This window comes from Salmo salar, chromosome ssa26 (assembly GCF_905237065.1).
Source record: "Salmo salar chromosome ssa26, Ssal_v3.1, whole genome shotgun sequence".
NCBI lineage: Eukaryota > Metazoa > Chordata > Actinopteri > Salmoniformes > Salmonidae > Salmo > Salmo salar.
Genome location: NC_059467.1, coordinates 37,040,334 through 37,054,537, shown reverse-complemented (window position 1 = coordinate 37,054,537; position 14,204 = coordinate 37,040,334). Strand labels below are relative to the sequence as shown.

General features: G+C 45.4%; 1 protein-coding gene across 8 annotated transcripts in view; it reads left to right on the top strand.

The window, feature by feature from the left end:
- Positions 1 to 14,204, top strand: part of LOC106587844 (aryl hydrocarbon receptor nuclear translocator 2) — a 112,169-nt gene that overhangs the window by 90,708 nt on the left and 7,257 nt on the right. For all 8 annotated transcript variants that reach the window (XM_045708576.1, XM_045708572.1, XM_045708571.1 and 5 more), the window contains 3 exons: positions 785 to 887; positions 1,173 to 1,311; positions 6,481 to 6,631. In XM_045708576.1, the coding sequence (XP_045564532.1) occupies positions 785 to 887; positions 1,173 to 1,311; positions 6,481 to 6,631 (393 nt within the window). The remainder of the gene's footprint in view (positions 1 to 784; positions 888 to 1,172; positions 1,312 to 6,480; positions 6,632 to 14,204) is intronic.

The following is a 14,204-nucleotide window of genomic DNA, read 5'->3' as shown; positions in this document are numbered from 1 at the left end:
TCACCTCTACTCGTCTTGTTACGTGTGTGTGTGTGTGTGTGTGTGTGTGTGTGTGTGTGTGTGTGTGTGTGTGTGTGTGTGTGTGTGTGTGTGTGTGTGTGTGTGTGTGTGTGTGTGTGTGTGTGTGTGTGAATGTAAAACAACCTCCACACAACTCAATCAGAACTGGACTTTCTCCTCTCTCTCTCGCTCTCTCTCCCTCTCCATTCCCTCCCTCTCTCTGACTGTGTGGTGTATTTTATCTCTCTCCCTCTCCATTCCTTCCCTCTTTCTATCTCTCCATTCCCTCCCTCTCTCTGACTGTGTGGTGTATTTTATCTCTCTCCATTCCTTCCCTTTTTCTATCTCTCCATTCCCTCCCTCTCTGACTGTGTGGTGTATTTTATCTCTCTCTCCCTCTCTCTGAATGTTTCTGTCTCTCTCTCCCTCCCTATATCTGTCTGGCTCTCACTCTGTCTCTCCCTCCATCTCTCTTTCCCTCTGTCTTTCTCTCTGTATGTCTCCCTGTCTCTGTCTCCCTGTCTCTGTCTCCCTCTCCCTCTCTCTCTCTGTATGTATCTTTGTCTCTCTCCCCCTCTCCCTGTATGTCTCTCTCTCTCTGTCCCTCTCTCTGTCTGCCTCTCTTTCTGTCTCTCTGTCTGCTTTTCTTTCTCTCTCTCTGTATGTCTCTATTTGTCTGTCTTTCCCTCTTTCTAAATATCTTCCTCTGAATGTCTCTCTGAATGTCTGTCTCTCCCTCTATATATCTCTCTCTATAAACGGTGTGTGTATTGTGTGGTTCCAGCTGGTGAGAAGAAGATGATGGTTCCTTCGTCTACGGCGGGAGGTCAGCAGCTCTACTCCCAGAACTCTCCCTTCCAGCCCGGACACTCTGCCAAGAGCTTCAGGTACACCTCTCTGTGTGTCTGTGTGTGTCTGTGTGTGTGTCTGTGTGGGTCTGTGTGGGTCTGTGTGGGTCTGTGTGTGCGGGCATGCATGCACATTAGCATGTGTGTTTAAAGTTGAAAGCCATAGGGAAAGACAGGGCCTCAGGTGATGGTTAAACAATTGAGCAGACTAGAGTTGACAGATGTGAACAGTTAAATGTGTTGTTAAAGTATACATTAAATATGACCGTCTGCAGGGGCCCATATAAAGTCTGTCTGTCTGTCTGTCTGTGTTTTTTTACACAGCTCCTCAGTGATCCATGTCCCGGGGGTGAACGATATCCAGCCGTCGGGATCGTCCAATCAGAACCTAGCTCAGATCTCCAGACAGCTCAACCCAGGACAGGTGACCTGGACTGGCAACAGACCCCCGTTCTCTGGCCAGGTAACACACACACACACACACACACACACACACACACACACACACACACACACACACACACACACACACACACAGACTATTAACATACCCTACCTTCTCAGGCCAGGTCTCACACACACAGGACTAGTAACATACCCTACCTTCTCAGGCCAGGTCTCACACACACAGACTAGTAACATGCCCTACCTTCTCAGGCCAGGTCTCACACACACAGGACTAGTAACTGACCCTACCTTCTCAGGCCAGGTCTCACACACACAGGACTAGTAACATACCCTGCCTTCTCAGGCCAGGTCTCACACACACAGACTAGTAACATACCCTACCTTCTCAAGCCAGGTCTCACACACACAGGACTAGTAACATACCCTACCTTCTCAGGCCAGGTCTCACACACAGGACTAGTAACTGACCCTACCTTCTCAGGCCAGGTCTCACACACACAGGACTAGTAACTGACCCTACCTTCTCAGGCCAGGTCTCACACACACAGGACTAGTAACTGACCCTACCTTCTCAGGCCAGGTCTCACACACACAGGACTAGTAACATACCCTACCTTCTCAGGCCAGGTAAAAAACACAGACCTGAACATGTAGCAGAGATGATTTGTGTTGTGAGTAGAGTCAGACAGAATCCAGAAATCTGAAAGTGAATAAATATCTGTAGAATCAATCCAGACGTGGTTCCATTCCAGATGTAATGCGTAGGTGTTTTCTAGTCAGGCAGACGACACACTGATCACACACTGACTCCCATAGCTACTGCTACAGAATGTAGTCATGTCTCCTTTGATTGACAACAGCTAGCCAATAGCATCATTAGCATTTCTAATGAAATGCGTTTCAGTGGTCGCTATGCAGATTCTCTTTCCTTCTCTCTCTCTCTTTCTCCTCGCTTCAGTGAATCTCATCAGCAGAGCCTGATAATGGTGTGTGTGTGTGTGTGTGTGTGTGTGTGTGTGTGTGTGTGTGTGTGTGTGTGTGTGTGTGTGTGTGTGTGTGTGTGTGTTCTCTGATCTGCATATCGGACCACACGACATGCGTGCTAAGGGGTGTGTGTTGAGCATATGGTGTTTAGCAGGATCATCTGTCTTCTCCTCAATCTACACCAGTAACACACACACGTCTCTCTGCTAGTCTAGTACAACACACACGTCTCTCTGCTAGTCTAGTAAAACACACACGTCTCTCTGCTGGTCTAGTACAACACACACGTCTCTCTGCTAGTCTAGTACAACACACACGTCTCTCTGCTAGTCTAGTACAACACACACGTCTCTCTGCTAGTCTAGTACAACACACACGTCTCTCTGCTAGTCTAGTACAACACACACGTCTCTCTGCTAGTCTAGTACAACACACACGTCTCTCTGCTAGTCTAGTACAACACACACGTCTCTCTGCTAGTCTAGTACAACACACACGTCTCTCTGCTAGTCTAGTAAAACACACACGTCTCTCTGCTAGTCTAGTACAACACACACGTCTCTCTGCTAGTCTAGTACAACACACACGTCTCTCTGCTAGTCTAGTACAACACACACGTCTCTCTGCTAGTCTAGTAAAACACACACGTCTCTCTGCTAGTCTAGTAAAACACACACGTCTCTCTGCTAGTCTAGTACAACACACACGTCTCTCTGCTAGTCTAGTAAAACACACACGTCTCTCTGCTAGTCTAGTACAACACACACGTCTCTCTGCTAGTCTAGTACAACACACACGTCTCTCTGCTAGTCTAGTAAAACACACACGTCTCTCTGCTAGTCTAGTAAAACACACACGTCTCTCTGCTAGTCTAGTAAAACACACACGTCTCTCTGCTAGTCTAGTAAAACACACACGTCTCTCTGCTAGTCTAGTACAACACACACGTCTCTCTGCTAGTCTAGTACAACACACACGTCTCTCTGCTAGTCTAGTAAAACACACACGTCTCTCTGCTAGTCTAGTAAAACACACACGTCTCTCTGCTAGTCTAGTACAACACACACGTCTCTCTGCTAGTCTAGTACAACACACACGTCTCTCTGCTAGTCTAGTACAACACACACGTCTCTCTGCTAGTCTAGTACAACACACACGTCTCTCTGCTAGTCTAGTACAACACACACGTCTCTCTGCTAGTCTAGTAAAACACACACGTCTCTCTGCTAGTCTAGTACAACACACACGTCTCTCTGCTAGTCTAGTACAACACACACGTCTCTCTGCTAGTCTAGTAAAACACACACGTCTCTCTGCTAGTCTAGTACAACACACACGTCTCTCTGCTAGTCTAGTAAAACACACACGTCTCTCTGCTAGTCTAGTAAAACACACACGTCTCTCTGCTGGTCTAGTAAAACACACACGTCTCTCTGCTAGTCTAGTACAACACACACGTCTCTCTGCTAGTCTAGTACAACACACACGTCTCTCTGCTAGTCTAGTACAACACACACGTCTCTCTGCTAGTCTAGTAAAACACACACGTCTCTCTGCTAGTCTAGTACAACACACGTCTCTCTGCTAGTCTAGTAAAACACACACGTCTCTCTGCTAGTCTAGTAAAACACACACGTCTCTCTGCTGGTCTAGTAAAACACACACGTCTCTCTGCTGGTCTAGTACAACACACACGTCTCTCTGCTGGTCTAGTAAAACACACACGTCTCTCTGCTAGTCTAGTACAACACACGTCTCTCTGCTAGTCTAGTAAAACACACACGTCTCTCTGCTAGTCTAGTAAAACACACACGTCTCTCTGCTGGTCTAGTAAAACACACACGTCTCTCTGCTGGTCTAGTACAACACACACGTCTCTCTGCTGGTCTAGTACAACACACACGTCTCTCTGCTAGTCTAGTACAACACACACGTCTCTCTGCTAGTCTAGTACAACACACACGTCTCTCTGCTAGTCTAGTACAACACACACGTCTCTCTGCTAGTCTAGTAAAACACACACGTCTCTCTGCTAGTCTAGTACAACACACACGTCTCTCTGCTAGTCTAGTACAACACACACGTCTCTCTGCTAGTCTAGTACAACACACACGTCTCTCTGCTAGTCTAGTACAACACACACGCCTCTCTGCTAGTCTAGTACAACACACACGTCTCTCTGCTAGTCTAGTACAACACACACGTCTCTCTGCTAGTCTAGTACAACACACACGTCTCTCTGCTAGTCTAGTACAACACACACGTCTCTCTGCTAGTCTAGTACAACACACACGTCTCTCTGCTGGTCTAGTACAACACACACGTCTCTCTGCTGGTCTAGTACAACACACACGTCTCTCTGCTAGTCTAGTACAACACACACGTCTCTCTGCTAGTCTAGTAAAACACACACGTCTCTCTGCTAGTCTAGTACAACACACACGTCTCTCTGCTAGTCTAGTACAACACACACGTCTCTCTGCTGGTCTAGTTCAACACACACGTCTCTCTGCTGGTCTAGTACAACACACACGTCTCTCTGCTAGTCTAGTACAACACACACGTCTCTCTGCTAGTCTAGTAAAACACACACGTCTCTCTGCTAGTCTAGTACAACACACACGTCTCTCTGCTAGTCTAGTAAAACACACGTCTCTCTGCTAGTCTAGTTCAACACACACGTCTCTCTGCTAGTCTAGTAAAACACACACGTCTCTCTGCTAGTCTAGTAACAACACACACGTCTCTCTGCTAGTCTAGTACAACACACACGTCTCTCTGCTAGTCTAGTAAAACACACACGTCTCTCTGCTAGTCTAGTACAACACACGTCTCTCTGCTAGTCTAGTAAAACACACGTCTCTCTGCTAGTCTAGTAAAACACACACGTCTCTCTGCTAGTCTAGTACAACACACACGTCTCTCTGCTAGTCTAGTAAAACACACACGTCTCTCTGCTAGTCTAGTACAACACACACGTCTCTCTGCTAGTCTAGTACAACACACACGTCTCTCTGCTAGTCTAGTAAAACACACACGTCTCTCTGCTAGTCTAGTACAACACACGTCTCTCTGCTAGTCTAGTAAAACACACACGTCTCTCTGCTGGTCTAGTACAACACACACGTCTCTCTGCTGGTCTAGTACAACACACACGTCTCTCTGCTAGTCTAGTACAACACACGTCTCTCTGCTAGTCTAGTACAACACACACGTCTCTCTGCTAGTCTAGTACAACACACACGTCTCTCTGCTAGTCTAGTAAAACACACACGTCTCTCTGTTAGTCTAGTAAAACACACGTCTCTCTGCTAGTCTAGTACAACACACACGTCTCTCTGCTAGTCTAGTACAACACACACGTCTCTCTGCTAGTCTAGTACAACACACACGTCTCTCTGCTAGTCTAGTACAACACACACGTCTCTCTGCTAGTCTAGTAAAACACACACGTCTCTCTGCTAGTCTAGTACAACACACACGTCTCTCTGCTAGTCTAGTACAACACACACGTCTCTCTGCTAGTCTAGTACAACACACGTCTCTCTGCTAGTCTAGTACAACACACACGTCTCTCTGCTGGTCTAGTACAACACACACGTCTCTCTGCTGGTCTAGTAAAACACACACGTCTCTCTGCTAGTCTAGTACAACACACACGTCTCTCTGCTAGTCTAGTACAACACACACGTCTCTCTGCTAGTCTAGTAAAACACACACGTCTCTCTGCTAGTCTAGTAAAACACACACGTCTCTCTGCTAGTCTAGTAAAACACACACGTCTCTCTGCTAGTCTAGTAAAACACACACGTCTCTCTGCTAGTCTAGTAAAACACACACGTCTCTCTGCTAGTCTAGTACAACACACACGTCTCTCTGCTAGTCTAGTACAACACACACGTCTCTCTGCTAGTCTAGTAAAACACACACGTCTCTCTGCTAGTCTAGTAAAACACACACGTCTCTCTGCTAGTCTAGTAAAACACACACGTCTCTCTGCTAGTCTAGTACAACACACACGTCTCTCTGCTAGTCTAGTACAACACACACGTCTCTCTGCTAGTCTAGTACAACACACACGTCTCTCTGCTAGTCTAGTACAACACACACGTCTCTCTGCTAGTCTAGTACAACACACACGTCTCTCTGCTAGTCTAGTAAAACACACACGTCTCTCTGCTAGTCTAGTACAACACACACACACTAAAAAAAAATTCCTTCTCTCTCTCTCTCTATCCAGTCCACTAAGGCCCAGTCCAGTCCGTTTGGGATAGGCTCCGGCCACAGTTACCAAGGAGACCCATCTTCCTACAGCCCCCTGTCCTCCCCGGCCACCTCATCGCCCAGCGGCAACGCCTACTCTGGACTGGCCAACCGGAGCACGGCGTTCGGTAAGCACCAGCCAATCACAGCAAAGCATTCCATCAAAAAGATGTTCTTCTCATTCTCTTCCAGGATTTATCCAATCATGTTTGATCAGTGATAACATCAAAGTGTGTGTGTGTGTGTGTGTGTGTGTGTGTGTGTGTGTGTGTGTGTGTGTGTGTGTGTGTGTGTGTGTGTACATACTCCGGAATGCTGGCCTTCTAGGCAGAGTTGCAAAGAAAAAGCCATATCTCAGACTGGCCAATAAAAGATTAAGAAAGGCAAACGAACTCTGGACCGAGGAACTCTGCCTAGAAGGCCAGCATCCCCAAGTCGACTCTTCACTGTTGACGTTGAGACTGGTGTTTTGTGGGCACTATTTAATGAAGCTGACAGTTGAGGACTTGTGAGGCGTCTGTTTCTCAAACTAGACACTCTAATGTACTTGTCCTCTTGCTCAGTTGTGCACCGGGGCCTCCCACTCCTCTTTCTATTCTGGTTGGAGCCGGTTTGCACTGTTCTGTGAAGGGAGTAGTACAGTGCGTTGTACGAGATCTTCAGTTTCTTGGCAATTTCTCACATGTAATAGCCTTAATTTCTCAGAACAAGAATAGACTGACGAGTTTCAGAAGAAAGTTCTTTGTTTCTGGCCATTTTGAGCCTGTAATTGAACCCACAATTGCTGATGCTCCAGATGCTCAACTAGTCTTAAGAAGGCCAGTTTTATTGCTTCTTTAATCAGCACGACAGTTTTCAGCTGTGCTAACATACTTGCAAAATGGTTTTCTAATGATCAATTAGCCTTTTAAAATGATAAACTTGGATTAGCTAACACAACTTGCCATTGGAACACAGGAGTGATGGTTGCTGATAATGGGCCTCTGTACGCCTATGTAGATATTCCATGAAATAGTCTGCCGTTTCCAGCTACAATAGTCATTTACAACATTAACAATGTCTACACTGTATTTCGGATCAATTTGATGTTATTTTAACCTCTCTTGGGCAGGTGGATTTTACATTGCCGCGTGATGTTCAGAAAATATTTTGCCTCCAATACTGCCGGTGAATCAGCACAACAATTTACAAAAATACTCATCATAAACGTTGATAAAATATTAAACTGTTATTCAAAGAATTGTAGATGAACATCTCCTTTATGCAACCACTGTGACAGATTTCAAAAAAGCTTCACGGGGAAAGCACACTTTGCAATAATCTGAGTACGGTGCTCAGAAAACAACAGCAGGCAATACAGATACCCACCATTTTGGAGTCATCTAAAATCATAAATAGCATTATAAATATTCACTTACCTTTGATGATCTTCATCCGAAGGCACTTCCAGAAATCCCAGGTCCACAATAAATGCTGTTTTGTTTGATAAAGTCCATAATTTATGTCCAAATAACTCCTTGTTGTTTCCGCGTTCAGTAAGCTACTCCAAGTGTAGGAAGCGTGGCCAAAATGTCACAACGAAAAGTCAAAAACGGTTATATTTACGTTCGTTCAAACGTTGTATAGCTTCAATCTTTAAGGCCTTTTTAACTTAGAACTTAAATAATATTCCAACCGGACGATTCCAGTGTCTTGAAAAACGTTTTGGAACACAGCTAACTCTCACGTGAATGCTCGCCAATGAACTCATTTGCTTTCCTGAGTCAACAACTTCCAACTTCCTCTGTTCATCATAGACGCCTCAAACAACTTTCTAAAGACTGTTGACATCTAGTGGAAGCCTTAGGAAGTGCAAAATGAAAACTAAGTCACTGTGTGTTCGATAGGCAATGACTTGAAAGGACAACAAGCAACAGACTTCCCGGTTAGATTTTTCTCCGGTTTTTGCCTGCCATATGAGTTATGTTATACTCACAGACATCATTCAAACAGTTTTAGAAACGTCAGAGTGTTTTCTATCCAAATCTACTAATAATATGCATATTCTAGTTCTTGGGCCCGAGTAGTAGGCCGTTTAATTTGGGTACGTTTTTCATCCGGCCGTGAAAATACTGCCCCCTACCCTAGAGAAGTTAATGGACAAAATAATTAGCTTTTCTTTCAAAAACAAAGACATTTCTAAGTGACCCCAAACTTTTAAAATAATGTTTATATATATACTGTTTATATACATACTGTTTATACCCTGCTAGGTTTGCAAAATTCCAGTAATGTTCCGTACATTACCAAGTTTTCCAGAAATCCTGGTTGGACGATTCCCAGATTTCCTGCTCTTTCCCTCTTGATTTTGGGAACCTTCCAATCGGGATTTCTGGAAACCTTCCAATCGGGATTTCTGGAAACCTTCCAATCGGGATTTCTGGGAACCTTCCAATCGGGATTTCTGGGAACCTTCCAATCGGGATTTCTGGGAACCTTCCAATCGGGATTTCTGGGAACCTTCCAATCGGGATTTCTGGAAACCTTCCAATCGGGATTTCTGGAAACCTTGGGAATTTGGGGAAAGTTACTTAACCAAATCTGGGTCCTAACTTACAAACCTGGGTCCTAACCTACAAACCTGGGTCCTAACCTACAAACCTGGGTCCTAACCTACAAACCTGGGTCCTAACCTACAAACCTGGGTCCTAACCTACAAACCTGGGTCCTAACCTACAGGTTTTGGTGCAGACTTTGTTCCTGCCAAGCGCTCGCACACCTGACTCTTCTCTGATGAGTTGAACCCAGAGCCTGGGACAGCCTTTATCTTTCATGATTGGCCATTTGGGATCATGTTGAGGCTTTCACAGTGTTCTCTTGAAAAGCCTGAAAATAGTAGGAATTGGAAATGTCTGTTCTTGTCCTCATAGCCTGTGTCTGTGTGGTAGAGGCTTGGTTGAACGTGTGTGTGTGTGTGTGTGTGTGTGTGTGTGTGTGTGTGTGTGTGTGTGTGTGTGTGTGTGTGTGTGTGTAGTACATCTGGTAAAAGGCATGTTTTTTCTACTTGTCAGGTGTCGGCCCGTATCATCAAACTGTCTATGCTCTTCTATAGTGACATACCAGCTGACCTCTTAACATTCTGTCTGACATTCTAACATCCCTGTGGGACAGCAGTGGGTCTTCATTAATGTGGCATGTTTCTGTCCTCTTAACATTCTGTCTGACATTCTAACATCCCTGTGGGACAGCAGTGGGTCTTCATTAATGTGGCATGTTTCTGTCCTCTTAACATTCTGTCTGACATTCTAACATCCCTGTGGGACAGCAGTGGGTCTTCATTAATGTGGCATGTTTCTGTCCTCTTAACATTCTGTCTGACATTCTAACATCCCTGTGGGACAGCAGTGGGTCTTCATTAATGTGGCATGTTTCTGTCCTCTTAACATTCTGTCTGACATTCTAACATCCCTGTGGGACAGCAGTGGGTCTTCATTAATGTGGCATGTTTCTGTCCTCTTAACATTCTGTCTGACATTCTAACATCCCTGTGGGACAGCAGTGGGTCTTCATTAATGTGGCATGTTTCTGTCCTCTTAACATTCTGTCTGACATTATGGCTAAATCTGCTTTACGTATATTTAACATCCACACATACCACGTTTAACACACACACACACACACCACGTTTAACACACACACACACACACACACACACACACACACACACACACACACACCACGTTTAACACACACACACACACACACCACGTTTAACACACACACACACACACACACCACGTTTAACACACACACACACACACCACGTTTAACACACACACACACACACACACACCACGTTTAACACACACACACACACACACACACACACACACACACACACACCACGTTTAACACACACACACACACCACGTTTAACACACACACACACACACACCACGTTTAACACACACACACACACCACGTTTAACACACACACACACACACACACCACGTTTAACACACACACACACCACGTTTAACACACACACACACACACACACCACGTTTAACACACACACACACACACACACACACACACCACGTTTAACACACACACACACACCACGTTTAACACACACACACACACACCACGTTTAACACACACACACACACACACCACGTTTAACACACACACACACACACACCACGTTTAACACACACACACACACACCACGTTTAACACACACACACACACCACGTTTAACACACACATACACACACACCACGTTTAACACACACATACACACACACCACGTTTAACACACACATACACACACACCACGTTTAACACACACATACACACACACCACGTTTAACACACACACACACACACACCACGTTTAACACACACACACACCACGTTTAACACACACACACACCACGTTTAACACACACACACACCACGTTTAACACACACACACACACCACGTTTAACACACACACACACACACCACGTTTAACACACACACACACACACCACGTTTAACACACACACACACACCACGTTTAACACACACACACACACCACGTTTAACACACACACACACACACCACGTTTAACACACACACACACACCACGTTTAACACACACACACACACACACACCACGTTTAACACACACACACACACACACCACGTTTAACACACACACACACACACACCACGTTTAACACACACACACACACACCACGTTTAACACACACACACACCACATTTAACACACACACACACCACATTTAACACACACACACACCACGTTTAACACACACACACACACCACGTTTAACACACACACACACACCACGTTTAACACACACACACACACACCACGTTTAACACACACACACACACACCACGTTTAACACACACACACCACGTTTAACACACACACACCACGTTTAACACACACACACACACACCACGTTTAACACACACCACGTTTAACACACACACACACACACACCACGTTTAACACACACACACACACACACCACGTTTAACACACACACACACACACCACGTTTAACACACACACACACACCACGTTTAACATACACACACACCACGTTTAACACACACACACACACCACGTTTAACACACACACCACGTTTAACACACACACACACACACACACACACCACGTTTAACACACACACACACACACACACCACGTTTAACACACACACACACACACACACACCACGTTTAACACACACACACACACACCACGTTTAACACACACACACACACACACACACCACGTTTAACACACACACACACACACACCACGTTTAACACACACACACACACCACGTTTAACACACACACACACACACCACGTTTAACACACACACACACCACGTTTAACACACACACACACACCACGTTTAACACACACACACACACACCACGTTTAACACACACACACACACACCACGTTTAACACACACACACACACACACACACCACGTTTAACACACACACACACACACCACGTTTAACACACACACACACACACACACACACCACGTTTAACACACACACACACACACCACGTTTAACACACACACACACCACGGTTAACACACACACACACACACCACGTTTAACACACACACACACACACACACCACGTTTAACACACACACACACCACGTTTAACACACACACACACACACCACGTTTAACACACACACCACGTTTCACACACACACACCACGTTTAACACACACACACACATCCACATTTAACACACACACACACTACGTTTAACACACCACGTTTAACACACACACACACATCCACATTTAACACACACACTACGTTTAACACACACACACACAGCCATTACCCCTTTCACCCCATGACTTCAGATGGGGTGAGAGGATCCCAGGCACGCCAAGTGAGGTTACCCAAACATGTGTGTACACACACACACACACAGGAATGTGAAAACATTGTGAACATATCCTTTAGGGTGATTTTAGAAGTGAAGTGTTGACAGTACAGTGTACGTCCATGTCTTTTGGGAAATGTTATGTAAAGTGAGATCATGTTTTAGCAATGTACCATCTCCACAAAGGAAACCTGGTAACATACCTAAACCGCTCCATGTGAGCTGTGCACTGAATATCTCTGTTGGACTAGTCATTCATAGGGTAGAGGTTAAAGGTCAAAGCTAAACGTACTATGTGCTGGGGTTGCCTTGCAGTCCAACCAAGCGGAATGGAATCCACACCAGATATTCAGCAGCTACAGGGAGAAAGCAGAGCGGAAAGCGGAATGGAATCCACACCAGATATTCAGCAGCTACAGGGAGAAAGCAGAGCGGAAAGCGGAATGGAATCCACACCAGATATTCAGCAGCTACAGGGAGAAAGCAGAGCGGAAAGCGGAATGGAATCCACACCAGATATTCAGCAGCTACAGGGAGAAAGCAGAGCGGAAAGCGGAATGGAATCCACACCAGATATTCAGCAGCTACAGGGAGAAAGCAGAGCGGAAAGCGGAATGGAATCCACACCAGATATTCAGCAGCTACAGGGAGAAAGCAGAGCGGAAAGCGGAATGGAATCCACACCAGATATTCAGCAGCTACAGGGAGAAAGCAGAGCGGAAAGCGGAATGGAATCCACACCAGATATTCAGCAGCTACAGGGAGAAAGCAGAGCGGAAAGCGGAATGGAATCCACACCAGATATTCAGCAGCTACAGGGAGAAAGCAGAGCGGAAAGCGGAATGGAATCCACACCAGATATTCAGCAGCTACAGGGAGAAAGCAGAGCGGAAAGCGGAATGGAATCCACACCAGATATTCAGCAGCTACAGGGAGAAAGTGTTTTAGATGACAGATGTTGCTGTCGTTACATATGAGACATTAAAAATGGAAAAGAACTGACGGCAGCACTTTCATAAACCTCTCCCCCTCAGTCGTCCAGAATCTGTCCAGGATATACTTTACTGTTGGAGCAGAACATCTAGCTTGTGCTTTTAAATAGTGTATTAGAATGTATTAGTAGTAGTGGCACATCTCAGGGCACCATGTCTCTCTCTCCTCTGTCCTCTCTGTCTCTCTATCCTCTGTCCTCTCTGTTTCTCTCTCCCTATGTCTCTGTCCTCTCTCTTTCTCTCTCCTGTCTTTTTGTTAATCTCTCTCAGCTGGGGGGAATGGGTGTCTGGTCTAGCCATGACCATCTGATGAGCTTTTAATGTTCAATCATTACACTAATGGACTAGTTCTCTATCCTTCTGTCTCTTTATGTCTCTCTAACACACATAGTCTCCCTTTGTCCTTCTGTCTCTTTATGTCTCTCTCTCCTCCGGGCTAGTCTTGGTGCAGAGACAGAGAGACAGAGGTGAGGAGAGATATTAAGAAATAGAAGTGAATTACAGCCGATCTCTTTCTCAGCACTTCTCATTTCCTCTGTTGTTGTCTGTTTTGTCATTTCCCTTTATTGTTGCGTTTGTTTACTTTGTCAGTCATTTACCGATTTGTTTCCATTCTATAAACAAACAATCATCCCTCCGCTCACCTGGCTAATCGTTCCTCCCTCCCTCCCTCATTATTTACGGCAATAAGCTGTCAAGGTTCCGTGTGCTGAGTGTGTTTATGGTCATCTCTCTCAGCAGCAGGATATGACTTACGCTATGGGATATATTGT